Source organism: Apteryx mantelli, chromosome 1 (assembly GCF_036417845.1).
Source record: "Apteryx mantelli isolate bAptMan1 chromosome 1, bAptMan1.hap1, whole genome shotgun sequence".
Taxonomy (NCBI): Eukaryota; Metazoa; Chordata; class Aves; order Apterygiformes; family Apterygidae; genus Apteryx; species Apteryx mantelli.
Genome location: NC_089978.1, coordinates 145,179,662 through 145,207,532, shown reverse-complemented (window position 1 = coordinate 145,207,532; position 27,871 = coordinate 145,179,662). Strand labels below are relative to the sequence as shown.

The 27,871-nt window shown below is 41.8% G+C and overlaps 1 protein-coding gene across 1 annotated transcript in view; it reads right to left on the bottom strand.

The window, feature by feature from the left end:
- Window positions 1-27,871, bottom strand: part of SCUBE1 (signal peptide, CUB domain and EGF like domain containing 1) — a 222,853-nt gene that overhangs the window by 14,765 nt on the left and 180,217 nt on the right. Inside the window, exons 9-14 of the mRNA XM_067289850.1 lie at window positions 14,570-14,686; window positions 9,466-9,588; window positions 5,919-6,038; window positions 4,854-4,946; window positions 3,179-3,295; window positions 835-993 (exon numbers count right to left, since the gene is read on the bottom strand). Coding sequence (XP_067145951.1) covers window positions 835-993; window positions 3,179-3,295; window positions 4,854-4,946; window positions 5,919-6,038; window positions 9,466-9,588; window positions 14,570-14,686 — 729 coding nt within the window. The remainder of the gene's footprint in view (window positions 1-834; window positions 994-3,178; window positions 3,296-4,853; window positions 4,947-5,918; window positions 6,039-9,465; window positions 9,589-14,569; window positions 14,687-27,871) is intronic.

Genomic DNA, 27,871 nt, shown 5'->3' with positions numbered 1-27,871 from the left:
AAAATCAGGTTGGCACTGGACAAGATTGCTGTCCCAACTCCTGTTTTACAGAGTTGCAGTGACTGGTGCTGCGTGCACTGCTAGAGGTATGGGGATTTCCAGATATGCATTCAGGCTGACTCGACTAATGTTTCTGGATTTTCTCAGTCCATCATTTAGTCATTTGATTAGGAATTCTCCCCACTTCCTGGTCCAAAATATTTAAGTGACACAAAGAAAGGTGTTTTCTGGCACGATTGCTGTTCGAACCACTTGGCTGGTGAGGTATGCCTCATGGGCTAAGAAACCTGCCTTTGAGACGGGGATGTTTACAGTATTGAGCCCACATTTTCTTTGGCTGGATTTTATAGCATAATATTACATCTCATGAATAACTTGAAGCAAATTCTTTTCTTTCTGAAGTTTGTTACCAAAACATGAGGGTACCAAATGTGTAATAAAAATGTTTTATTTTCAGACTGAAGTTGCAGCAACTTAAATTTTGAAGGATATTTTCATGGCTGGTGTTACAAAACTTTTACCTAATCCTTATGTTCTCTGTGCATTGATTAATGCTTCTGTTTGAAGAAATCAGACTAAATTAAGCTACTGGACTTAACTCCAGGCTTTGAGAAAATTTTGCTGCAGGTCCAATCTTTGTTCTTTTGGCTTAATTTCACGCCTAACACCTTTCAGTTAAAGCTTGGAAACTTTGAGTGTGGAAAGGCTGTTGAATAACGATTGTGCTAAAAGGTTTGCACAGCAGCTTGATGAAATAGCACCAGAGGGAATCTAACACACTGAGGATCTGAATTATGATTTCTCTCCACAGGCCAGGAGAGATCTTTCACAAACCTGAGACTTCTTCTGACTTCATCTCCACTTCAAACTCTGCAGTGATATGGGACACTTCTTTTGATGGTGACTTGCGGCCCCGGCGTTTTTTCTTGGAGGAATCACACTTGAGATTCACAAAGGTCACCTGGCAGTTGTCTGTACAAGGGAATGGACCTCCTTTGCATAAGAGAAGCAACATAGAAAAGAAATCAAGTAGCAAAGTAGCAAGTGACAGGCTAATGAGCGATAGCTGAGTTATCATGAATGCAGTGACAGGTTTCATAACATTTCACATGCAATGTTAGACACCTCCTTCTCCGTGCAATTTTGGGTTTGCTCATTTTGCTAGTGAAAGCAGGAGACATAAATACAATGTGGTGATGCTTAGCTGCGTAGTGGTACTTCTAAGGCTTATAATTTCCTGTCTCTTTTCTGCATAAAGATTGGGAAGCTCTTTACAGAAATTAGTTAAGATCAGTGATACTATATACTGTCATTTGATGGTTAAATCAAGCAACAGAGTCAATTTTCATAACTTGATGAGTGACAGACCTGGGACAAATGCACAGCAGTACTGTGCCCAGTACACAGCCCAGATGAACTGAAACTACCAGTTGGTGTTTCCTCTCTTTCATCAGTGACAATCACCAGATAACAAAGTTTAAAAATAGATTAAAAGCCTTTGAATGGGAGTTTATGAAAATATATTAGAAGGCTTTATGGGAAAATACATGCCAGGAGAAGTGAATACAGCCTCTAAATATGTGTAACTGCTGAGGAGAAAGGATAAAATCTGTTAGGACACAGTCACATAAGCATCGTCTCCCTTTATAGAGACATCTAGATGAAAACTATCCCATTTATAACACCTGATGGACCTATCAGGTTGGGGGGAAATCTTTAACACCAAAGCCACCAAAAGGATTTCATTCTGAGCTTGTGGCTGTATGATATAATCTTATTGTTAAACCCAGAATTTCAGAGGAGATAACAGATAGAAAGCAAAACTAGCAATGGACAAAGGAAATGCAACCAAGAAATGCCATGGTGACCTTATGTACCAAAAAAGAACTTCTGTGACTTTCAAAATGAGTCTGATAATTACATCTTATTAAAAGAAGCCAATACATAAGGAGAAGGTAAGTATCTTGACAACAGAGACTCTGTTTGTTTTAAGCCAGTACTGGGAAATTTAAAAAGATAAATGTTTAGACTGCAGGGTAAGAATAAAATACAAGTCTAGATTTAAATATCAACTCTTCAAACTTTTAGCATTTTAATATGCTAGCTTGTTTACTCTTTTCTGTTCACAGCTCATATACGGCTCTCCCCATTCACTAACAAAAGCTGTGGTAAGACAGATTCACAATAGAGAATATATCAGTATAAGTTTGCTCTAACCTGCTAAATTGCTCGAAGCAACATTATGGGCTATTGCAATTAAGCCAGTACCATGTATTAAAATCCAGAATATTCACAGTTAAGAGTAAATTTAAATGAACCCCAAATATTTTAAGCTGTGGAAATGTACAACAACAGCATACAAACATTCTTCAGTTTTCCCTGTTATGCTATCAAGGGGCTGGAGCACAAGAAATAAGTGTCATGAATATTTGTTAAATATATATCACTTTTATAGTCTCTCTTTTTAACTTTAAAAGTGATGTTCAAAAATAGTAATAATAAAATTCCATATCTATTTATACCAAGTTTGAAGAACATTTGATCTCTTTGATCCAGTCTGACAAAGACTTTTTTTAATTTCAGATTTTGCTAATTATATCTAAACCTTTTTTCTAACATTGCAGCTATTCATTCCAATACTATGAAACAGCTAAGGCCATGTAACATCAGTTTTTGATTATAACTTTCCTGCACAGGGGCTCTCTTTGCTGCTGCAATGGGATACTAATCGAGCATAAAGTGAATAACAGAAATAATAATAGCTCTTGCTAGTATATGTTTTCTTTTATAAACCTAATTTGGAAAATCTAAACCAAACCAAACTGACTTTATTTCATCTAGCTTTCCTTTGGTCAGTAGCTACCTCCCCCCTCCCAAGATATTTTTACCATTATCAATGCCAGAAAAAGGATCAGTTTAATTCTGAATTCATGTATGAATTCATGTATTTTCAGACAAAATTTTTGCAAAGCAACTGGTGACATTTCAGCACTGTCAGATCCAAACCCAAGCCACTGTTCAGCTTCAGCGTGAAACCTGGCCTGAGCTTAAGTTCAGATCCAAATCTGAAAACCATTACTAACTTCTTTTCTGGCTGCAGTGTGAAAACAGATTATGAACACAAGCAAACAAAAAACCCCATTAGAATGCTGTTTACGTGTTGGAAGGAACCACATACCTAAGACAGCTTGCTTCCCAGAATCTTTCACTTTTTCTTTGCTGCGAGGCCGCAAATGGCACTTTGCATCTTTAATTTTAAAACGAGCTTTCTGCTTGATTGGAGGGGCTAATGAATCTGTTGATGCCAAGTAAAAAGTTATCATTTGTAATGCAGATCAAATGAAGTCTGACACTTATTTTCAAAAACAGACTCAGAAGTCTTCTTGCAACATGCAAAAGAGACGGTCCAAGAGGTGTACACCTTGTACAAAAGGAGCTATTTGCATAAGTCCATTTTCCCCATAAGCACTTGCACTTGAACCCATAAAGATCAATGAATTTGCTAGTACACTGCACATACTCTTCTCCTCCAGCAGACCTTGCATCCCTTTGTGGAATTTGGTTGAAATTGCCTTATTACAAACAAGGTTAATTGTTATCAATTGTTCTGACTTGCCATCTGTGACTTCCCATGTTACTTGGCCATGGTTCTGCTCTTATTAATGCAAACCAGGAATAAGATTGATTTAGAGGAGTTGTGCTGTTGGCAATTGAAAACCATCCAAGAGAACTGTCTTTATGGCTACGTAATCTATGCTAGCTAATAGTCTATGGCTTGCAAGCTTTATTCTTCATCTTTAAATCCAACCCAGTTAAGTCTTATGACTTCAAAGGCTATTATACAGCTATGTGTCACTTAGGAAATGTAGCCGCTGGCTGACTTCTTTCTCACAAAGATGGTGGTGGAAAAGGCTGGGCCCAGCCTTGTCTCCTCAGGGCCACCATGGGCTGCAGGCAGAGCCGCAGCAGGCGGTGGGCGCTTGCAGGAGCCCCGTGCTGCGGGTCCCTCAGCCAGCGAGGGCCAAGCCCGGCCGCCCTGCCTCTGGGGGTAACCTGCCCTGCACCACAGGCGGCCAGCTCTGCAGCCGCTTAGCTCACTTCACAGCATCGTACCTCCTAATCCTTTCCAAATATGTAAGAAATATGTGGTTAGAGAACTGCAAATTCAGGGACAAGATCCATTCCAGGGAGAGCAGGACTGCAAGCACTCAAAGTCGCCTGACACTTCCCGCTGCTGGATGCAGTTTCAGCTGTTTCTCATTTCGCCAGACTTTGACCATTTGAGCTGAACTTTTTTATGGTGGGTATTGGCTTTAAGACAAATTTTGAAATGTCTCTGCAAAAATAATCCAGCCGTTTCTGACAACAGAGATGAATGAAACACAATACGTGCTCATAAAAGTCTCATAACCCTTTTGCCACGAGTCCCCAGAGCCTCCATGCTGCTAAGCAGGGACTTGCCAGGTGAGAGCTGGCCCCACTGTAGCCTTTGCCATTGTGCTGCTGATGGGCCTGTCTGGCTCGCTTCCAAGTCTGTGAAAAATTGCCCTTTTGATATGCTCAGTATTGCCTTGCTAGACTACAGAAAGGAAATTATTCTAAATGTCCGTCCTTACTGACTACACCTTGGTGCACCACTGCTCCTGCATTTGACCTACCAACATGGGTGCTGCACTGCAGGGCAACCAAGCACGCTCCAGCCCTACCGCAGAGGCTGCAGAAAGGACGCTTGGAAGCACAGGCCACTTTAAACCTGGCTCAGCATAACTTTTGAGCACTCTATCTCGCGACCGACCCCCAGCTGGGTCAGGGGATGGCGCCCGCACAGCTCCGGCACGCCGGAGAGCACCTACCTGCACAGCTGGGAAGCGTCGCGTTGCGCTTCTGCGGAGCTTTGCCCTGGGCGCCGGGGATGCCGCAGCTCAGCGTGTAGCTGTTCTCCGAATCTGAGTGAGGCAGGAGGCAGGGTCAGTGCAGGCAGCCAGAACCGCGCAGAACAGCTCGCCACCCCAGTGAGAACGCGCAGCCTTCGAACAAGCTTGTTCGTACCCCTAAATAATGAGCCCAAGTGCTCAGCTTGCACTTGAAGTGGCTGAAATAGCTTGCTAAAGGCCACTGCTTCACAGTGTTGACTACAAATTTGATGTTTCTTCCAGCATCAAAATTTTGCATTTTATGAAAAACTGGGCTTGAGGCTAGCTGTAAATAAAATAATCCCATGGTGGCAGGTAGAAAATATTTTACTGTGTTTGTCCATGACAGAGTCCTTAGGCTTGGATAATCTCTGTAATTTAAAAAAATGGGCTATGTACTTCAGTAATAATTTTAGTTTCAGACTCTGACAGAATTTTTTGGCAGAAACAAAAATAACATACTTACAATCTTAACAGGGTTTACATACTGCACAGATAAAACTGTGTATTGGTGCATAGAAATTAGATAAATGCATGGCTCCAGTAATCTCTGCTAAGCTGAAAATAAAGTGTGAACAGCTCTACAGTATATAATGCCAGGACTAACGTGAAAAGTAGAGACCCCCAAGTTAGCAGGATTCACCAAAATCAATTGTACAGTTTTTCCATGGTTTTTAGGATAGCAATTTAATGTTAAAATTTTTCTTTTGCATCACTCTGGTGAAGATAGTTGTGTCTCAGGTTTTTATTAGAATTTCTTGATTACTTTTGCAAATGTCACCTCAAATTAAATGACTAAGGGCCAAACCTCTCACTGACAGTTGGCTCTTGTATTTATTGATGTGCATATTTGGCTCAGACACTAATTTATAATGATTTTTTGCCCATTTATAATTGTCCATAACAAAAACTGAATGTAAGAATCATGAATACATTAGCTGAGAAAAATCATCAAGTCACATTCTGTATCTAGACTTAGGAGGACAAATATTATTTTGTACCAACCTGGAACAAAAAGAGTATTGGATGAGCATGACAGGAAGCAGCTTTCTGTGCCTCCTGTCTTACTGCACACTAGCTGAGCCTTGGCAGCTGGTTTGGCATTTGGGAGACATTTCACCATCTCTGAGGAGAAGAAAAAAAAAAGAAAAAAGAAAAAAAAAAGAAAAAAAGAAAAATCAACCACTGCCCAAACAGAACCCTGAGCACCTACTTGCTTATAATGGTGAAGAAAGGTAGAAGGGACAATGAAGCAAAGTCACAGGCCCAGGAATTTCTGAAATAAGTACATAATAGGGAGAGAATATCTGGATCTTGAGCTTGGACTTGGAATTTAAACTCCTTCACATTTTCTAGGCCCAAAGCCTGGCTCAGAGTCCTTTCCTCCCGTCCTCCCCTTTGGGACTCTTCAAGTCTAGATCTGCATTTTGAAACACAGGTGTGTCTCTAAGTATGAGCACAATTCAGCACGCACAACCTGATTGCAGAAGCAACAGCTATGACTAGTGACAGGCCCTCCTACAACAACATGCACAGAAGTCACCCTCACAAAGATCCCTTAGTTTAAATGGCTGTTAAAACAATATTTTCACCTTCTCATTCCAACTCTCACCAACTTTTTAATCTCAGCTCCACACTCAAGCTCCTGATCTCTGAGAAGGAAACCTTGCAGGCAGGCAGAGGTCTGTAGGACATGTTGGTGGGGGTGGCTGGTCCCACTTGTCCTTTCTGCCACTGCTGAAGTACCCCAAAGCAATGCCAGGAAGGGACACTGTGACACATGCACCCCCCCCCCACCCCATCAGGACCCACTGCACCGGGCACATTATGGCTAGTACAGTGGATGCATCCAGCTTCTCATGGCTTCATGGCAGGAGGAGGTCAGAGTCTCCTGCAGGTCTTGCAAACTGCTGTTTGCATTTGGGTAAAGGGCTGCTCATGTTTTATCTAAACTTACTTAAAGTTGTTACAAGTTGCTGGACCAGTCCCTGTGCTTCACCCTGAGATGATGGTATGCCACTAATAATTATAACCTTGCATTTATTTTAATTTGAAAACTTTGGGGACTCAGGTGGTGTTTAAACACATCTTTCTCCATACAAATGACTAACCAGGTGCATTCTTGGCTGCAGGCAGTAGGTGCCATCACCTTTTGCACTTTGGCTGCCTTACCGCTTCTTTTAATCTATGCACTGACTGCCAGCTGAGTGCGGGCTGGGCACCTCTTCAAGCAGGTATTTCACATTATATCAGCTGGTTAAACCTCAGCGTGAGGTTTGTACAGCAACTCTTGCTTCAGCCCTGTAAAAAGGCCTATGCAGGTACATATGCTCTCCTTCCTACTAGCCCTTGCTACTTCTTTCAAGCATGCTCATCTTATGAGATGGATTGGCTGATTGGTTTTACTCCTGACTGGCCTTGCTGCTGCAAGTGCCATTTTCCCTACCCCTCAGCTCGGTGCTGAACTGCACCAAGGTAGGGGGGAGTTCAGAGCTGCAGCACCACTGTGCAGGAGGAAGTGGCCCGGCCAACTTGGGTCTGCCAGCAGATTGGGAAGAGTCTAGTAAAGCTGGGATGAAATAGGCCACTTTGAACGTGGTAGCTGGAATGAGCCTTGCCTGGCTTGGCCCGAGGACAGAGGAAGGGTCCAGCAGCTGCCGCTCCGGGTTGCATTCCCGACTTCACCGATGGTTACGTACAAATATATGCAAGTCCCTTAAACACTCTTGATGTTCATATCTGAAATATGGGAATAATCACACTTCACTTACCTCCCTCCTAAGGCTTTTTGTGCTACTTGGATGATGTTTATAAAGAAATGATATTTTTTGGACTGAGGAGGCAACACAAATGCAAAGTGGCATTGCTCAGCAAAAGAGGATTTTGTTACTGTAAATGTCTGCAAATCACATGGCCTTCAGGATCATTAGATATCATTCTTCTCCTTTTTATTGTGCTTTTATAACAGTGTAGAATGCAGTTTCCTCTAAACAATGTTGGTAATAAAGGCAGGTGATCAGCAGGGAGATCACACTCATTTTAAGCCTCATTAAATTCATCAAATAAAACAATGTATATCAGTAGAGAAGGGTGTTTGTTTTTCCATCTTCCAACTGGGTATTACAAATAATGAAGGGAAATTTATGACTATGAAAATATTTTAATAGAGTCTTTTATCATGGGAACAGCATTCTTACTGGATTGAGAGGGAGTATAGCATAGTCCTTCTGTGGTCTAAGTATGCACCAGACCTCAGAAGATTATGGTCCCTGCTGTTAGTTTACAAACCCCTTTCCAGAGGTCTTTTTGGTACATCAGAAGGGAGATACAGCGGATAATTGAAAAAAAGAGTTTTCCATTTCTTGCTCCTATAGCACTTAGTTGTTCTCTATATAGCAGTGAAGGCAGTATATACAAAAGTAAGTAGGGAAAGCAGGGAAAGTATTAGTTATGGTCAGGAAGAAAGTCAATGCCAAAGTCTGAAATCCAGCTCAAGTCCTCCCTTAGTTATAAAGTGCTTTCTATAATGCTGTACCCAGGTGCAAAAATGCCACAACCATCTGATCATGCAAAAGAACAGTGCTCTCTACTCCGGACTACGCTGCTTGCCCTCAACAAGTCAGGAGATTCTCTTAACATGGTTCCCACTTTACCATTCTGTCTTGCTCCCAATTAAGTATTAAGCATCAGCCCCAAATGTATCAGTAGTTGCTCATGTTTTAAAGAAAATGTATTAAATCTGGTTATGAAAGACTGAAGGTGTGCCATTCCCATTAAAAAATATGAAAACTGAATTAAAATATCCCATAGAAAATACTTTGAATGGCTGTAGCCATGGCTAGGACTGGTCCAGAAAAAAAGCCATCACCTACTTAAAGGATGCACAAGAGCCATGATTGGAACAGATATTCAGATTTTCCACAGAGTACAGTGGCACTAGCAGTAAGTGCCATCATTTTAGTGGTCTCAGGATTTGTACCCATTGCAATTAATACTTCTGACACAGCTAGCATCAGTACTTTATATTAAGCAGGATACTTTTGGCGATGCCTCAAAAAATTGGACTATGGTGCTGTGAATGTAGTTATCAACTTGAATACCATGTCTTACCCATATACCACTAAATACAATTTGAATATACTAAATCATTCTTGGAGGGAAATAGAGTTATATCTGAGGTCACAGTATGTGGATCTCAGTAAGAAACCAAAAGGGTAGTTTCATTTTTTAACAGTTCTTTCAATATAGATGAGGATTCTAATCCAGGAAAAGACAAAACAATGAAATACACAAAATAATGGGAGAATAGATCCATAAAATCAAAAAATCAACACTGTTAAATAACATCCAACTATTTCCCGTTCTGTAATCCACCTGTGGTTATAACCCAAATCCATGGACTCCCACAGGGTCAGGTGTCACCTGAGTTTATGAAATGAGTTTGGGGATCTGCATTGCTAAAATGCAGCATCTCTCAGGCAAAACCACAGTCATATTCCTGGAGAACCCAAGCATCAACACAGTCCCCTTTGAGTCAGAGTCCCACACTTACCAACACAGTCCTTTTTATTCCAGTGAAGTTTCTTTCCAGGTGGACAGACACACTCGTAGCTCCCCATTATGTTAAGACACCCATAGTCACAGCTACCATTGCTGATGCTGCATTCATCAATATCTGAAAATATAATTAGAATTTAGTAGACTATTAACTGCATGAATGCATGTATACTGTGTATTATAATGTTCCATGCATAAGGATATCTGCTCCAAATATATCTTTTATATTTAAGTCTGTACAGATATGTATAATGCAGACTATATTGTCATCAAACAATTTTAATGCACAGTGCAGGTATTGTCCTTACACAGGCACATGCACAGCTTCTACTCTTGTAAGGATTTATGCATATGATACAACTTACTTTTTAGGAGTAGTCACACTGAAATTCTTGGAAGTGTTCACAAAATACAAAGCATGCTTGAAAGTCTCTGCAGCATCTGGACAATATGTACATTGCATTACATGGAAAAATCTCAAAGGCATAAATGTCTGTGAGATTCAATCACTTTTGCTTATCAGAGAAAGAAATTATCCGTAGTAACTCAGCATTTGATTTTAGAAAGGATTCAGGTGATGAAGGAAAGTATATATTTGACAGGAACCAAGCAGCTGAAGTGTAGTTTATTTAGTCTTCTACTCCTCAATAGAAATGAAAGGAAAAAAGCTTGCAAGGAGAAGGCAAAGCAATTGCCACAACTGTGTCACTGATATTCCACTTAAAGACTTTCAGCTTCATATGCATTAGAAAGGTATTTGGTCAAAATGAACTAAGTGTAGTCAGCATTTATATAAAACTTCATTTGCACTCTGCAAGAATATGGCGGAACTGCAGTTAGATGAATAAACTACTAACACAGTGAAACATCATTCATGCCAAACAGCAGAACCTTACAGGAGAACTAGCCTGATAGCATGCTTTTATTGGTAACTGCATGACAGCTAAATGAGGTCTGTATTAGCAAACAGGATGGACCAGCAGCCATTCACTTCCCTCAGGGTAGGTGGCAAGGCTTGTGCCCCCATGGCTAACCTCTCTTCTCCTACCACCGGGAAGGACATCTTTGCCCATCGTGCTCATCAGGAACTGCCCTGCTCTGTACTCTCCCTGGATCACACTTGGGCGTCACGTGGGACAATATTAAACAGGCCAAAGTTGTGCTGAGGAACCGGTGAACAGTCACTCAGCTGTGTAGTGCTGCTCCTAGCCTTCTCTATTTTCCTGGTTGGGCCATAATCAGGTCCAGTGTTTTAGGCACTGCACTAACCCCAAACAGCAAATGGGTTTTGCCCTTTGAATGTAGCTACCCCTCTGGCTGGTAAAACTGTAGCGTTAATGTAACAGACTTTTACAAGGCATGTACCTTGTGCCACTTGACACTTGCGAATGAGCTGGAATGACACAAAATCAGCCTGAAATAAACTGAATGGCTCACATTCCAGCTTAATGGTAGGCCTCAAAACACATCTGTAAAAGGAAAATTGTCACTTAATGCATTTTTAAGAGAGGTCGGGCCATGAAGGCTTGCAGGCTGTGGGTGCCTGCCTGTCCCTCACAGCCATGCCTGAGGCCAGGCTTGAATTCCTGTGCCCTGGGCTTGGCACTAGCTGAATCCTTTTGGTCTGCAGGAGCACAGGCTGAATTCGAGCCAGTCTTCCCAGGCCCCAGTTTTGGTGCCTACTGACCCAAACTGAAGCCAGACTGTGAGGTTACAGGTAGGAAGTGGTGCTGATGAGGGTGTGGGGGTCAAGCCCATGTTCAGACCCTGTGCTAATTAACAAATACAGGCATGTTCATATTAGCCAAGTCTTCCTCTTGCTTCTTGGGACATTTGGCAGGAGCACTCACAGATTCATTTGCTAGAATCCAGAAACAGCTTTATTTTTAATATAAGATTTTAGCCTGCATGGTTAAGCAAAAATCCAGAAAATGGTGGATATGCCTAAAAGAAACAGATTAAGATACCCTAATATAACAGGCATATATTTTTCTAGTCTCATGATTTTTGGGCCAGAGTCATGATTCCTGGAAGTCCTGGGTCAGCAGTAGCAAAAACTGGCTGGGGAGATAGTCCCAGGAAAAGCTTTTTTTGTTAAATTTGACACATGGCAGTCAGAGAAGTAGGCTTTCGCTAAGCTCGATAGTAGAACTTACTTGATAGCCCCTAGTTGGAAAAACACATTTAGCCCACACGGCTCCTGCCATTGAGCTCTGGCCAAACTGTTCAACCATGTACTCTTGCTGTCAAGTGCCTCAGTCCAGAATCAAGCCCCTGCAGAAGAAGCCAAATTCCCAAAGGTGCCAATAAACCTGTAGAGTCTACCGACTTTCCTAAGGTCACTTAATGAGCCAATACATACTGTAAGTAGGGCTTTGCCCAGATGAGAGGTATGAGTGCTAGCACCATCCTTCTGAAATATTTCCTTATGCCACACAACTTTTATTGCAAGAGATGCTGTGAGCTGAATGCCAGCAAGAGCAGCAAGGGCTGCACCTCCGCATGGAAGACCCAGAACAGGGCCGCTGCCATGTGGTTTATTTAATTGCTAGTAGAGGGGAAGCAAGATGGAGAGAAAGCTTATTAAGAAGCAAGCTTGAGCCAAATCTTTCTGAGGGTTCTCGAATGCATTATTTCTCCCTAGTTTTGAGGTCTGCTTAGTGCCACAAGGATGACAGCCAAAGTGAATGATTTGTTCCACTGTAAACAGCCCTCTCTGGGGGCAGACTAAAACTAATGATTGACCTGAGCTGCAAAGCTCAGGGCCTGAACATGTCTGGATTCAGATCTGGGACTTTGGATCTGTCCATTACAGGAAAAAGCATGAGGTTTGGATCATGTTATGTTTTTGCCCAAAGTTCAGCACTGAGTATTTTCAGTTAGAGTTTTGGTCCTGCCTCATTCTTAATTAAAGACTGATGCTGAACCCCCCAGATTTGAGGCTTTCTCTAAAAAAATACATATATAAGTTAATTAAGGAATTAACAGTGAAACCAAAGATCAGGCTCGCCTCGCCCCACATACCAAAGGTCCCCCAAACCTTCAGGCTCTGATTTTGCTTTCAGAACTGCTCTCAAGTGGAGTCTTCTCAAATTCCTGCCTTAGATGGACACCTATTTCTCTCCCTGGCTGCTCTGCATGGTCAGTTCATTTGTTACTGCTACATATCCTGCTCTACACAAGAGATACTAGCACTCACCTCCTGCACCTTTCTCCTATGGCTCAAAACAAGCGACACAGGAATGGAAACAGCATGAGCCGTTGAGGTGATCTCTTTGGTTCAGTCTGTAACACTACAACTGCTCCGCAAATTATGAGCTATTAGGGACAAACACTGTTCTCGGCAGTTCCTCTAACCATGCTTACCCTGGGCTAAGTCTGACTCAGATCAGAATCCAGCCTGAATACATGGCTTAAGAGGGCTTAAAATCAGCACTTTGTTTGTAGTTTAACACAAGTTTTACTTAGATTATATCTTGAATAATTTCATAGCATTTTACCTCCCAATCCAGCTCTTACCAAAGAAAGTATTTTAGTTTCAAAAATTAAAAAAAAAAAGAGAGAGACAGGGATCATATCCCGTGTTCCTCAGCATTTTCTAACAATAATTTAGATTCAGGGCTTTCATTATAATTTGCCCTCTTTATTTTAATTGTGTAATGTTGACCTGATTGGTTAAAAGCATAATTCAGACTTAAGAGATTTCACAAGCCCCACAAAACAAACTTTTGTTCTCCTTTGACCAGTGCTCTGGACACAATCAAAACCTAGCCTGCTTATTAAATGTGCAGACAAGAGACCACAGAAATGCTAGCCAGGCTGGTGGCAGGCAGTCCCATGCTGTGACACCCCTGGCAAACAGTGGACTTAAATTTGAGCATTCTGAAACTCTCCTGTCTTGATCAAGTAGAAGTTGAACCTCTAATTTTGTCATGTGGGAGTACTGCCCTATGGTGCACTTAAAAAAAAAAAAATCTCTCCTGAATAATTGAACATTACAGAACCAATTATTTCCAGTTATGCCAAAAAGGTTGAGGAGCTGAAGTAGCTCCACTGAAGATGGGTACAAGCTATCCCACAGCCTTCCCTGATGAGTTTCACAGGCAGTTTAGGTCTCTCAGTCTTTTAAGGACAACTTTGCCCAGCTACTATAAACACTCAGATATTGCCTCTGGTATGGGTGACTCACACAGGCTCATGCACAGGGGGCTCTGTGTGCCTGGGCATAGCTAACAAGTAAATGTACCCCTGGGCATGGGAATACAAGTGACCTGGTGTAGAGCCTCTCTCCAGCCCTCCCTTTGGTGCTGGTACAGACACAGCTCTAAGCTCTGTGCACTTCTTTTCTCATTTGTAAAGTGGAGGCAACTACTCTGGATTTTTTCTCCTTTAAAGAGGAATTAGTGTATGTAAAAGGTTTTGAAGGTAGAATTTGCTAAATGAGTGCTATATGCTAGCGGTCCAGAACAATAGGGCTAGATTTTCCCACTTCAGTCATGTCAAAGGAAATTAGTCAGCAAGAATATAGTAAAAGAAGACTAATACACATTCCTTTTTTAAAATTTAAAAATATCAGTTGCGCCACAATGTATAAATACTTTGTAAAACCAACATCCTTTTCCTATCCTCTTTTTTGCCCTCCTCCTGTGAATAACTTCATTCCTGTGGAAGCACCCATGGGTGCTCCATGCTGGTAACCTCTCTAAGGAAGCTCACTGTGTGCATGATGTGCGGTACAACAAACCCCAGTCTGATGCTATTTTGTGTTCCTTGTGAGAGAAGTGCTGCATCCACGCAGCCAGGAATGCAAGTGCCACAGCTGCGGGCTGCTGGTCTACGCCAAGGCTGCTGTGTGCTGCTGTGACAAAAATGCCAGGCAGTCATTTTGCCTTTATGCTCTTCTCCTAGGAATACTTCAGCAGGTTTGAGACTCTGAAATTTTAGACACACCCAGCTCATGCTATTTTAGCTTTATTTGAGCTTTATTAGGGTATTTTAGCATCTTCAGTTCTCAAATCTTCAGCTAAAAAAATCTGTGGCTCAGTAAACAGTTTACAAAGCGAACAAGCAAACAGATAAGCAAAACTCAGTTTCCAAACCTCCACAGTGCGTCAGTCCATACAAGGTGTAGCCTTTATGACAGAGACATTCAAAGCTCCCGGGGTAGTTGATGCAGGTGTGATCACAGGTCCTTTCGAAGGAACACTCATCTATATCTGAATTCAAAGAAAAAGCATTAAGGAATTAGAATTCAGTTAAACGGGATGGCTGGCATTTCACAGTCCATTGCAACATCTCATTACTGATAAGCTAGCAGATATCACCCCAGGCAAGATCTGAATAAAACATTAGTTTCACTCCTCCAGCGCCTAATAAAGAAAAGGACTTGCTTGATTTAGGAATGAAACATTTAGGAGCAAAACATGAAGACCATGTTATATGTGTTCACCATTAGGTGGCAACCTTTAACTTCTGATCACATTTTCCCAACAGCGCTGTGGGAACAGTAGGTTTTGGTGGGTTAGTGGCACAATGGGAAAAAACTGGGGGGCTGAATCAAGTCCTTCCGTGTCTTCTCTCTTCCTGCATTACCAAAACCTTGAATAATTAGTTTTCATTCAACATGAAACATTATGGGTCAAACACATGTGAAAAAGCAAATGAGAAGAATGCCTGAACATATTAGAGGGGCCATGGTGTGTATTTGTGACCGCAGCCCCACAGTGACTACACTTACCCAAATGTGGGTGCTCAGCTCCCTTCTCTCCTTGGGGCAAAGCTGATACCTGGCTGTTACCTTGCATGTGTGTATTATTGCTCACAGGCTGTATGGGCGAAGGGAAGCACCTACCAAACCCTTTGGGTGGACATTATTCACTTAGCTAAACAGCTATCCATTCCTCTGACATCTTACCCGCCGGGACAGGGAATCACTCTCATACTTTGGCTCTGCCTAGGCAAGACTGTACAGATCCTCACCCAGCTATGGGAGGCACAAGCAAAGCTCTCCCTGGGAATAAGGCAGGATCAGGAGACGAAGGGCTGCACCTAGGACACAGGAAACCTTGGCTCAAGGTCCACATTCTGCCCAAGGCAAGAAAATTTGAACTCTGTCCCTTAAAGAAGTCAGGCCTCTCTAATGATCGCTGCTGACTAGTGGGAGATGCTTATTGACATGGCCTCTTCCATCCTGCAGCCGGTGGGGAAAGCAATTAACAGCCCGCTGCGGCAGAGACTCTACTGTGGGGCTGCTGCGCACAGTGGCAGGAAGGCTAGTTTGACAGCAGTCATTACAGAAAGGACTTGCCGAACGCCATTACATTAAAGGTACTTTACATAGCAAGGTGTGCAAAATAACAGCACTTTCAAGTGAATTTTATCCTCAGAGAATTGTTTTTTCTATTGTTTGTTAATCAGTGATTAATTTTTATATTGAAAGGTCAGAAAAATTAATACAAGGGTGTTAGTTAAGAGTTGTACTTTCAAAAAAATATCACATTCCTCCAGTATTACTGAGGTATAAAGGAATGGAACAGCTTTCCTTTAAGAGCCTGCACACTTTCTAAAGTTGCTCATTAAGAACATAACCTGAGCAGCACCATTACTATATATAACTTGGACTTTCAGGTTGTATATGTTAAGCAAGCAGCGGATGCTTGAAAAAGTTTGGAAACTCACAAATCCATAAGGGTATACTACCCAATTCCTACATCCAAGTATTAGTTATATAGCTTTGATGTTTAATGAAACATTCTAGGTCTCATCCTGCTAACATAAATGCAAATACTTAACCTCAAGAACTCTGAAATTCAGCTTTTATGTATGGGTACACAAACCCCAAAGTCTTTGTGATAGTTTATGCATAAATTTACAATGTTGTAAACAGCTATATTTTATATGTTCTCCAATTTTAAGTGTCTCAAAATAAGTACAGAAAGAAAATTCACAATGTGGAAAGCAATCACACAGGCAAAAGCATAATACAAAATGAAATACACATGATGAACAGAAAAATTATCTTCTCCGTTTTTGTGTGTGCATTAATCACTTGTTACGATTGAGCAACAAGAAAAGGACAATCGAGATTTTCTTTTTTTTTTCTTTACACTTACTTCATTTTTAATGCATTCTCCAATGTATTTTAAAATATCATTACTTGAGTTCTGAAAGTAGTTTTTTTTTAGGGTTTCCTTTATAGTCTTGGAAATATGTAGCTTTCGAATATGCATAAATGGCAAACTGTTTCGGTTTTCTCTAAATAAACATATAAAGTAAAATCATTTGGGAATGAACACTGCAGTTATAGTTTTAAAGGATTTTTAACGCATAAGAAGCCAAACCATACCTCATGGTTTCATTCAAGTGTAACCTTGTTCAGTGTACGGTATTGCGAGAAATTTACAAAAGCAGTTCATTTTCTGGCCTCTGACTTACCTTGGAAGGCCCTTTTGCAAAAAAAATTTCGTGTTTCTCAATAACAATCTCATCCTGCACCATGTTAGTCAGCGGGGTATATGCATTGCTTTCACACATACTGCTCTGTGGTGCTACACACTGTGGCTTAGACCTTTACAGTTTTCTCTTCACACTAACAAGGATGTATACCCCTCCTTGCCTGTGGAAACAACAGTTGTCTAATAATAAGACCAGTCATCTGTTTGCCAAGTAATAGGCACTCAAGATGGACAAATGCATTTCAGTTATATGAAATATCAGCTACTCATAAACTTACACTGTTTACACTGGCTAGCAGAGATGCTGAAACAAACACTTTTACTATAATACAAAGACCATTATAAAAAGTTTTTTAGACATTTAAACCCTCCCTCCCACCTCCTGCTGCTGTTCTCATAAATTCAAGCCCTACTGAATTCAGCATCTTGCTTTGGCTGGTCGAATGTGGGAAGCCTCCGCACAGATTTTTCCCTGCTTAACAATACAGCCTTTGGAGCCGTCCCCTCCGTGCCTGTGCGGGGCAGGCTAGGCGCTGCCCCAGGGACTGGGCTTTCCGCAGTGCCCTATGTGCAGAATCACCAGGCCCCTGAGGAATTCAGCACTGCTCATAGAAAAGGGGAAAATATGCACCACGTACCCTTCGCTAAAAGAACCTGAAATCTAACTAACTAATCTGAACTAAAAGAAGCTGAAATCCTCCTGCAACTTCTTTCTTTAGACTCCAAAATCGGTGTGCTGGGCACTGGTACACCGCAGCTCCCAGAACCTTTGAAATTGGGTCACACCTTCGCAGTGCCCCGCAGTTCCTCGCCAGGTCTACCCTAAACGGATGTGCTTATCTCCTACCCTCTTGAAACAGGTATTTCTCAATGGAGACTGAACAGCAGTGATTTACACCTGGTTTTCACCTTTACAGATCTGGCTTTCAGATCCCACTTACCACACAACTGGGAATGAATATAGGTCTCTAATCTTTGCCTCTTTTGTACAAACAACGCTACATAATTTGTTAACCTCACCTACTGAACAGAAGCCCAAAACTACAAAAGCAGAGATGTGGCAGGTTACAGCTAGAGAACTGGGAATAAATGATTTTTCTTTTGGTTTTGTGGTCAACGCCCCCCCACAAACACATGCACACACTCAAACACACATTTTTTTTCGTATTGGGTCACCTTGAATTCCCCCCCTACAAAGGACATGCTGAAAAGCAAACTTTGGGGTTTGAGGTGCTTTTCAAGTAATTTAGAATTATTTAAATTAAGCTTTTAAACTATTTTAACATGGGAAGTCAAAATGATTTGTTTTGAAGGAGCTGTAGTGGAACATTTCAACTTAAAGAAGTTTTTATTCTATTTTTAGTTGAATTTGGCATGAATTCACAAATAGTCCTAGCTGTCTCAGAACATTTCAGATTTGCTAATGCACTTACTTGACATCAAACGCATTCTCTTTACTTTCACTTAGTTGAAAAATTTATATCGCATTCACCGCTATAATCAGCATATGTGATTGTGTCATTTCAGCATATTAAGAGACATCTCCAGAGTTTAACCGCTTGAAGCTTTTAGGAACTATGGGGCTAATTTCATCTCTGATAGTGCAGGACAAGTTCCCTGCCAGAGGTAATTTTTCCAGGATTCATAATGGTTAGCACATAAATTATAAGGCGAGGAACTCCCTACTTCACAGCAGATGACTTGCCAGAAGGGCTAATTACACCCTGGCTATCCCAGCCCTCTCTAAAGGCACTTTGTCCATGCTGTCCCATGGTGCTGACAGCTCTCCTTCCAGTCATGGTTTCCATGACCTAATGGCACCATCTCAGGCTGAATAAAATCCAGCATCTCGTCTATCAATCCACATCCCCAAAGACAATATTTGGATGGTGGAAGCATTCCTTTATTTTTGCCCAGAAGGGATTCGATTCCAAGAGATTGTTCAATGGTTTAATATAAGAGCAGGATTTTCCTGTGTTTGAGGAATGCAATTGTTGCCAATGGCAGTCATGCTTTAGAATATTTGCTTGGCTCTGTTCCTCTTATTTCAAGTCAGCATTTGGGGATTTTATTGTTAGTTTTTCAATTACCCTTATGGTGTTTTTTTTTTGTTTATTCTTTCACACATTAAATGATGCCTTAACGACCTAAATTTGCCTTGAATTTAATGTTTGTAAGTAGGTGTCAGATTGCCAGTACTGGAAAGTAAATCCTTCCGCCTTTCTCTAGAACGGGGAGTTTCCGCAGATATAATTTCTCCTAAGTTTCCTCACACAGACGTGCCTCAACGCTGACCTGAGGGAGCAGGGAGAAAACGGTTCATCTGCCATGCTCATTCAGTCCCTGCCCTTTCCACCGCTGCTGCCAGTAGGCTCCCAGTTACAGCAGCCCTAATTGTTCTGGTGGTCTGGGTGATGTGGGCACTTGCTCGTTTGTGGATGTAGAGTGCAGGGCACCAAGAAGCCCTCAGACAGTGATGATTTTTGGTAAGGCTGAAACTGCATGGGATTCCTGCAAGCAGCTCTGAAGTGAAAGGCTCCTTTCTGTACTTGGCTTCCAGTCCTCAAATGCAGTCTTCTGTATTCTGCATTGTTATTGTTTTCCTCTCTACAATAATTTTCAGAGTAATTAAAAGCAACCAATAATCAGAAAATTCAAATGCAATGCATGACATTTCCAAAAGCATTAGCATTGCAAGCAAGCAGCTCAATGCCAAAAGTTTAGAGGTGAAGCTGATATATAACACTGGATTTTTGAGATGGTATGAGGACCACAAGCTGATGTAGAAACTGCTACAACTTCTTGCACAAGTACATTCTGCCAGATTTCACTCACACAAAGGTATACATGTGATTTTGGCCCAAGTTCAGCCAGGGGGGTGGTTACAGAACTGAACAATTTAATGCCCAGTTGGCCCAATCAAACATTAAAAATTTACTGCAGAAATATGGATTTTTTCCCTCTTCTTCTTTCTTACTATTATTTTATTTGTTAATATTAAAGTGATGAAATTGGTTATTGAAGGCTAGCGGTCATAACAACAGCTTTTGCCCAAGACATACATTAAACAGTAAGGTTAATTTATGAAACTGGGAGTTTCCTTCCAAAACACAGGCCACATGTGATACTTGAATGAGAGTTTGGTTTTGCTGTCTGAATTATTTTTCATGGGGTCTGAAAATAAACATGGCAAGGACAGATCATTATTATTTGATAATACTGTTTGTGTTACGAGAGAACAAGACAGGAGGGTCTCAGAGACAATCAATAAAAGCTCAGCCGGGGATGCGGGACAGAGTGCAGACTGGAATGGTTCTGGGCACTGTGAGCAAAGAAACCATCTCATATTTGGTTTGTCTGTGTTCAGTGAGGCCAGGCATGAAGTGTACTCTAGATAAGCAGCATATAGAGAAAAACTATGCATTATATTTAAATACAGTAATTTCAAGTAGAAATAAACTAGAAAATAACTTTTTTTTCTCCCTTAGAAATAGAAAATAAAATAAATAGAAAAGGAAATACCCATCCTCACTATCAATTCCTTCCTCTGGAAATGACTTGCAAGACCTTCAATGCTGGTAGATCACTATGGCCAAAAATGGCCACTGTATTACAGTAATACTTTGAGAGGCAATAATCGCAGCTCCGCACACTCCCAATCCTTGTCCCAATTAGCTTAAATACAGCTTTGTCATGGTAGCAAAGGTTTGGATAGATTTTATAACAGCTGCCCAGGATGCTACGAAGAACGCACACAGCAAGGAACCTGTGGCTTTCAGATCCACATGTTGGTGGTGTTCGACCCCCATATGGGAAGCAACAGCTTGGGTGTCCCAGCACAGCTGCCACCACATCGCACACCGCAAAGTGCCACTCGCTGTGGTGGACTTATTTCCTAACACCATGCCACAGCAGGACAGGCTTTTCCAGTGCACACATCCACAGTAACATGGTTTTACTTTGGACTTCTCCCATACCCTTGGTTTATTCTTAACGCCTGAGCCACACACAGACTCGGTGCAGAGCACCCCACTCAACTGCTCACACACACAACCAAACCCAAAGCCAGTCAGAACGTGTTGCGTTCACATTTCTCAGCCTCCAAGTCGCCGGCTCCTCTGAGAAAGAGAGCCTTTCCCTTTTCCCAGTCATTAAACACACATACATACAAACTCTAAAGAACTGTTGTATGGTGTTTTTAAAATAAACACTAATGCTTTTTTACATATATTGCGGCTAAAAGTTATTTTCTGGGTTCCCCCCACTCCATCCTCCAATTTCTGCAGGGAACTGATACCACCCATGTAACGTTGTTCACCTTACAGCCTACCCAGAGTGGTTTCCAACAATATTTGACAGACATTAGGGAAACCACATATCTTAATCTGTATGGTTGCTGGACCAGAAGGAGTCATGATTCAAGCAACATTCTCCAGCAAATGCTGGTTTAAATTCAGTGTTGGGAAAGCTACTTTGCTACAGCAGCTATATGACAGAGTCTCCATCATATTTCAAGTTTTCTTATCCAAAGTGACTTACGCCTGTTCACAGTTAGTAAAAATACATCCTCCATCTGAGGATGTAACTCTAACACACATCCAGCATCCACCAGAAGGAATGGCTTATGCCTAACTTCTCCTTACATTTCAGAGTCTGCAATAATAAAACCAATGAAGATGAAGCACAGAAAGATGTAGTAATATACAAACCTTCCATTTCATTGCTTTCCCACTGAGTGCTTCTGGAGCAGACTAGCAAAAAACAAAACAAAACAAAACAAAACAAAAAACCACCAAACACCATAACCCCAAATCTTTAAAAGTAATTGAAAAACCACACCCATCTAGGCTTCCCACTGCTTGACTGACTTGCAATCAACTCAACTTGTTGCTGAGACTTAATTGTTAATAACATACTAATGATCTGCAGAAGAAACAGTTCTGGCATTAATTACTATACTTTTAATGTGAATGTAAATGCGTAGGTAGCACAGTCACATCTTGTGTTTCAAAAGTTTAAGTGGGGAACTCTGTCCATTATGGCTAACTTTGACTTGGACCAGAGCATTTATTTATTTAAGAATTTTATTGCTCCCAGTTAACCATGTGATTAGTGAAGACCAAATGTAACACACTAATCAGGGAATGAAGGACTTTTGAAGGAAATTGATTCTGCTTGCAAGGAAATGTGCTTTTTATTATAGATGATTTGTTCTAAGAATGCAAAGTGGCAGTAGAACAAATAAATGCATATAAACTGTAGAAGAAACCTGCAGACTCTGCTGTAGAGAGATGCAATAAATAATCAGAAACCTGTGACTTATTATGTAAGCATCCCAGAAAGGAGGTATTTCAAGGATTTAGCAGTACAGCATAAAATTACTATTACTCAGCTTCAGAAATAGGCACACAGTAGCAGTCAGTGCCAAATTCTGAAGAATTTTTTGGTTTCTATCCACTCTAATACAGGTTAGACCACTGTACCATGCACTATTCAAACCTGTTGCTCTGGCTCAGTTCAGGAATAAAAATTTGCTCATCACAGAATGGTTGAGGTGATTGCTGACTCATGGCCAACTTGTTGACCACAGGACTCCCAGGTGCTTCTCTGCAGAGTTGCTTTCTAGCAGGTCAACCCCCAACCTGTACTGGTACATGGGTTTGTTCCTCCTTAGGTGCAGGACCTTGCACTTGCCTTTGTTGAACTTCACGAGGTTCCTCTCTGCCCAGCTCTCCAGCCTGTTGAGGTCCCTCTGAGTGGCAGCACAACCTTCTCATGTACCAGCCACTCCTCCCAGTTCTGCATCACCAGTAAACCTGCTGAGGGTGCACTCTGTCCCTTCATCCAGGTCATTGATGAAGAAGTTGAACAGGATTAGACCCAGTATCAACCCCTGGGGGACACCGCTAGCTACAGGCCTCCAACTAGACTTTGTGCCACTGATCACAACCCTCTGGGCTCTGCCATTCAGCCAGTTCTCAATCCACCTCACTGTCCACTCATCTAGCTCACACTGCCTCAGCTTGCCTATGAGGATGTTATGGGAGACAGTGTCAAAAGCCTTGCTGAAGTCAAGGTAGACAACATCCACTGCTCTCCCCTCATCCACCCAGCCAGTCATTCCACCATAGAAGGCTATCAGGTTGGTTAAGCATCATTTCCCCTTGGTGAATCCATGCTGACTACTCCTGATCACCTTCTTATCCTTCACATGCTTGGAGATGGCATCCAGAACAAGCTGTTCCATCACCTTTCCAGGGATGGAGGTGAGGCTGACTGGCCTGTAGTTCCCTGGGTCCTCCTTCTTGGCCTTTTTGAAGACTGGAGTGACATTTGCTTTCTTCCAGTCCACAGGCACCTCTCCTGATCTCCATGATCTTTCAAAGATGATTGAGAGTTGCCTAGCAATGATATCCGCCAGCTCCCTCAGCACTCATGGGTGCATCCCATCAGGGCCCATGGACTTGTGGGTGTCAGGTTTTCTTAAATGATCTCTAACCTGATCCTCCTCGACCAAGGGAAAGTCTTCCTTTCTCCAGACTTTATCCTTGGTCTCCAGGGTCTGGGGTTCCTGAGGGATGGTCTTAGCAGTAAAAAACTGAAATAAAGAAGGCATTCAGTATCTCTGTCCTTTCTGTATCATTTGTCACCAGGGCCCCCACCCCATTCAGCAGTGGGCCCACATTTTCCCTAGTCTTCCTTTGTTGTTTACGTATTTAAAGAAGCCCATAGCTTCATCATAGCAAACCTTCTTCATAGCAAATTAGAGCTAACCTAGTTTCCCCAGTCCCCTTAATTCTACCCTTAATTCCACTTGTAACAAATAGTACATATCTCTGAGCTGTAGCAGCAGGTTTAGGCAGCAATGCTATAAGCAGGTCCATGCCTAGGTTCACACAGGAACCATGGAAATCAGTAAGGACTCGCAGCAGCATTAGGGTCATGAAGATATAGCTGCATTCCCATTCCTACTGAGGGAATTAGGGCTCAGGTTAGCTTCTGCATTGCAACCCCCAGCAGAGAGTTGCTGCCAGAGGGCAATACTTTCCAATGTGGCTGCAGCTTAATGTTGACTTCAGTAATTGGAGCCATTTCCTTTGGATTGACAAAACAGAGGTGGCTGTTCTCTTGCAAGCCTAACGTAGCAGCCCCAGCTTCTGCCCCAGCAGCAGGGCCTCCATGGGCCTCAAGCCAGCCAGCTCTCCTGGGCTGAGCAAGAAGGTAGTGTTCTGCATAAGAGCCAAATGCCCAGGAAGATGTGACTACACCACAGTTTCCATTAATTTAATCCAGCATGGTATGCAATGCCTGGAGTGGGAATCCCATCTCTTCCATCCATACTTGCCCTGAGGATCACTAGCATTATCATCTACCCAGTTCTGCCTCACTGCTTCAATATCATTTTATGTCCAATATATATTTATCCACTATTTTGAGATCCTGAAAAATAACTTGTCTTGATTTTCTTTCCAGGTTATCTGTACCCTTAATAACGTCAATAATCTGAGGCCTCTGTTCCTGAGGCTGTCAAACTGCCGATCGTCACTCTTAATAGGGGCTATGTCTTCTTCTGTCTTTGTACAGTACTAAATGCACTGTAGGCAGTCAACAGCTCTGGTGCAAGAGTGAGGGCAGTTTAGTGACCCACAGTTGTCTCTGTTGTTTATCATTCTGGTCTGACTATTTTAAATACTCATTTTCTGGTCTAAGGAATATCTGGACATCACCAATTTCTCCTTTCTGTGTGTATTCTCACAGTTCTCTTGTGTGCTCAAGGCTGAGTGATGTCTTGTAACTACTAGAAGTGTGGACACTTTTTCACAGAATGAATATATTTAATGCCAGCAAGATGACTACGCTCATTTAGCCTGAACTCCTGCCTTACACAGCCTCTAGTATTTCGCTTGGTAACTTTAGAAAGCATCTCTGTGCCAGAAAGAAAAGTTTAGGAGTTTTCCTGGACTGAACTCTTAGTCTTCTCAGTTTAATTTCTAGAGTTCAACCTGGTGATCCTTTTCAGTTGCTAAATTTGGTAAAGGCTGAATAATTTCACTTAAAAGAGTGTAATGCATACCTGATCCTTCCTGGAATCAGCAGGTGCCTCCTGATATATTTTTCATATTATTTTTTTGCATCTGAGGTTAAACACAAGAAAGCAGAATTCCAACTAAGTAGCTCCCTTGGGCTGTCTGGCTGCCCCCATTAATTCATATCACCAGAGCAGTTAAGTTCAGAAGACAGTAATCACTCACTGGCCCCTTCAGTGTTTACAAGAACTGCAGTAGTCAGCTCCCTCTTTGATGCTAGGCACTGAGGGGACAACTCTTAACCCAGCAAAGTCATCACCATCATTAATATCAGAGCAATCAGTTTCCCACTGTTTACCTAGAAGTAGCAGCAAAGGGAACTGCAGTTGGGAAGAACAAGACAGTACAATTGGGAGAGTCTTTAAAAGCAAATGGCAGCTCGTTTTCTTTCTCTCTGCTATCAGTCCTTATCAAAAGATATCAGCTGGCTTTCCCGGAACCACTGTGCTTATCCCTGGGGTTTGAAAGCGGAGGTGAAGCAGGTTAAAAACTGAAACTTGGCAATAAAGTTGTAGGCCTAAACTGTTTGCTCCCTCTGCAGAGTAAATACAACCCTTTCTTTAGGAACTCTTCCAAGGGAGTTTTACGTGATCTCACGTACCAACAAATTAATTTTCCCTTCTCGTTCCAGTTTCTTTCAAAAATTTCCTATTTAATTTTCTTCCACACAGAGTCCACAAGCTCACTCTTTTCCACAAGCTTCCTTCAAGGCTTTCTCAAAGTCAGAAACAGGGCTGCAAAATGACATCTTAATGCAGTAAATATCTATTCCCTATGTGTTTCCCTAAAGGCATGTGCCAAGTGAAGTGACCACCATACATTCCTCTTCCTGTCAGCACTACAGAGCCAATTCTGCTCCCAGTCAGTGAGTAGGGTTTTGTTCTGCCTCATGCATCAGCCGCAGAACTATTTGCTTGCTTTTGAATCACCAAAAGCTTTGCCTTATGGGCTGGGAAGATTTATAGTTTTGGATGGAAATTGCAGAATTTGGCAATTTCAGCCAGGCAAGAATTGGCAGCTAACTTTGGGGTCTTTTGGAATATCCTTCAGTGTAGTTCATAGGATTTGGCCCAAGGTTTTTAAATTTTCTATAAATGAATGTATCATCATTATTATTATTATTGCATTATTACTTCTCTGCTGTTTGGCAAAGAAAAAGGTTTTCAACATTTTCTCCCTGCAGCATTATGAAGACCCCTGTTTTTGCTTTTGTTTTTGTTTTTGTTTTTGTAAGCAGAAGCAAACTAAAAAAGGAATAATGGTAGAGGATTACCTGATAAATTCATTTTCTGGCAGATGATGATTTCTTCTAATATTTTAAACACTGTAGTACAAAACTACATGCTAAATCCCTTACGTGCAAGGAGAGCAGAAGAACAGCAGTAGCAGCTTTTGTCCATGGGACTGCTGAGGAGGAAAAGGAGCCTCTGAAGGGCCAACCTTTCCTCTTCCTCCATTTCCTCAGCCGAGCTGAACTGGTCAGCAGTGCCGAATCTGATCAGCTCTCCTAACAGATCGAGGAATGAGGAAACCAATGTTGGGCAGTGAAGTCATCCAAGTGGAAGGAAGCAGTGCATTTCACCTCTGATGAGAAACATTTGTTCCCTGTGTGCAGAAACTTCCCCCTTCCCCTCACCTCAGGAAACGCACCCAGCACTCTCCTTAGCTCCATGCTCCCCACTGTCTTGGATCAGCTTTGAGCCAATGCTGCCATGGCTTCTCCCCCAATTTGTGAAATCACTTGACAGATGAACTTATTCAACCTGGTGTGCAATTTGCTGACCAATTGCACTGGACGTACGAGCTCCTGGAGCTGGGGACAGGCCACCACTTTGTGCTGCAGCTGAGGAGGGATCACCTCCTGGCAGCTTGCCCTCCAAGGAGCCCATACATCTGGCTGCACAACACCCTCTCTACAGCCTCTTTACAGACACTCTCTTTACAACCTCATACACAGTCCCTCAGGTACTCTGAGAGGAGAAACTCAAGGGATCCCCATCTACTCAGACAGGGGAAGGGGGCAGGAAGGCAGATTAGCCTTCAGCAAGGGCAGTTTCCCGTCAATCAATGCACCAATCACCTGAGACAGTTCTGGAGATACTTTAAAATAAAAAAGTTTAAAAAAAGAAGTCATTTTTTCAGGTGAGAAAGTTTGTTGGGTCTTCTATGGAACAGAAAACAAAAACTACAAATAACTAGATACAATGGCAAAAAGTTAAGAAATCAGCCCAAGATCACAGACCTGAAGGGAGTCAAGGGAGATGTTCTGAAAAAGCATTAGGAAAGGAGAATTTCAAATCATTACAGTTTTTCACTCTCCAGCTCTTCACACTTTGCCTCACCATGAGCTCATGGCAATTGCTCTCATCCTACCTTTTCCCCCTGCTGTTATTCTTGTGAATAATCTGTTGCAATGATTTTTAAAAGGACTAGAAGATTTAAAAACGCACTATAGGGATCTGAACTTGAGTAAAGCACAACTACTTTCTAAATACAATCTACCTAATAGTATCAACAATGCATAAGTATTTTTAACAGTATTGTTCATTTTTAGAACCTATTAATTTTAAAATCAATAGAAATTGAGCTAAGCACTTTGCTGGATCACATTTTTTTCCCAAAAAGTTACAAAATCTACATGCTATTGGATCAGTGAGTGCTAGACTTGCTTGATGAAAGGCCGTGTGCCAGAGCAAGAAAGTATAAATATATTTGCAACCTTTCAGTGATGGCAAATCAGAGAAAGGCCAACAGAGCTGTGATAAATGAGCCTGACTTAAAACTGTATCTCTGAATGCTTAGCTTGGAAAATGAAAGAGCAACTACGGCCAGTGGTATGTGTGATAGCCTAATCTGTTAG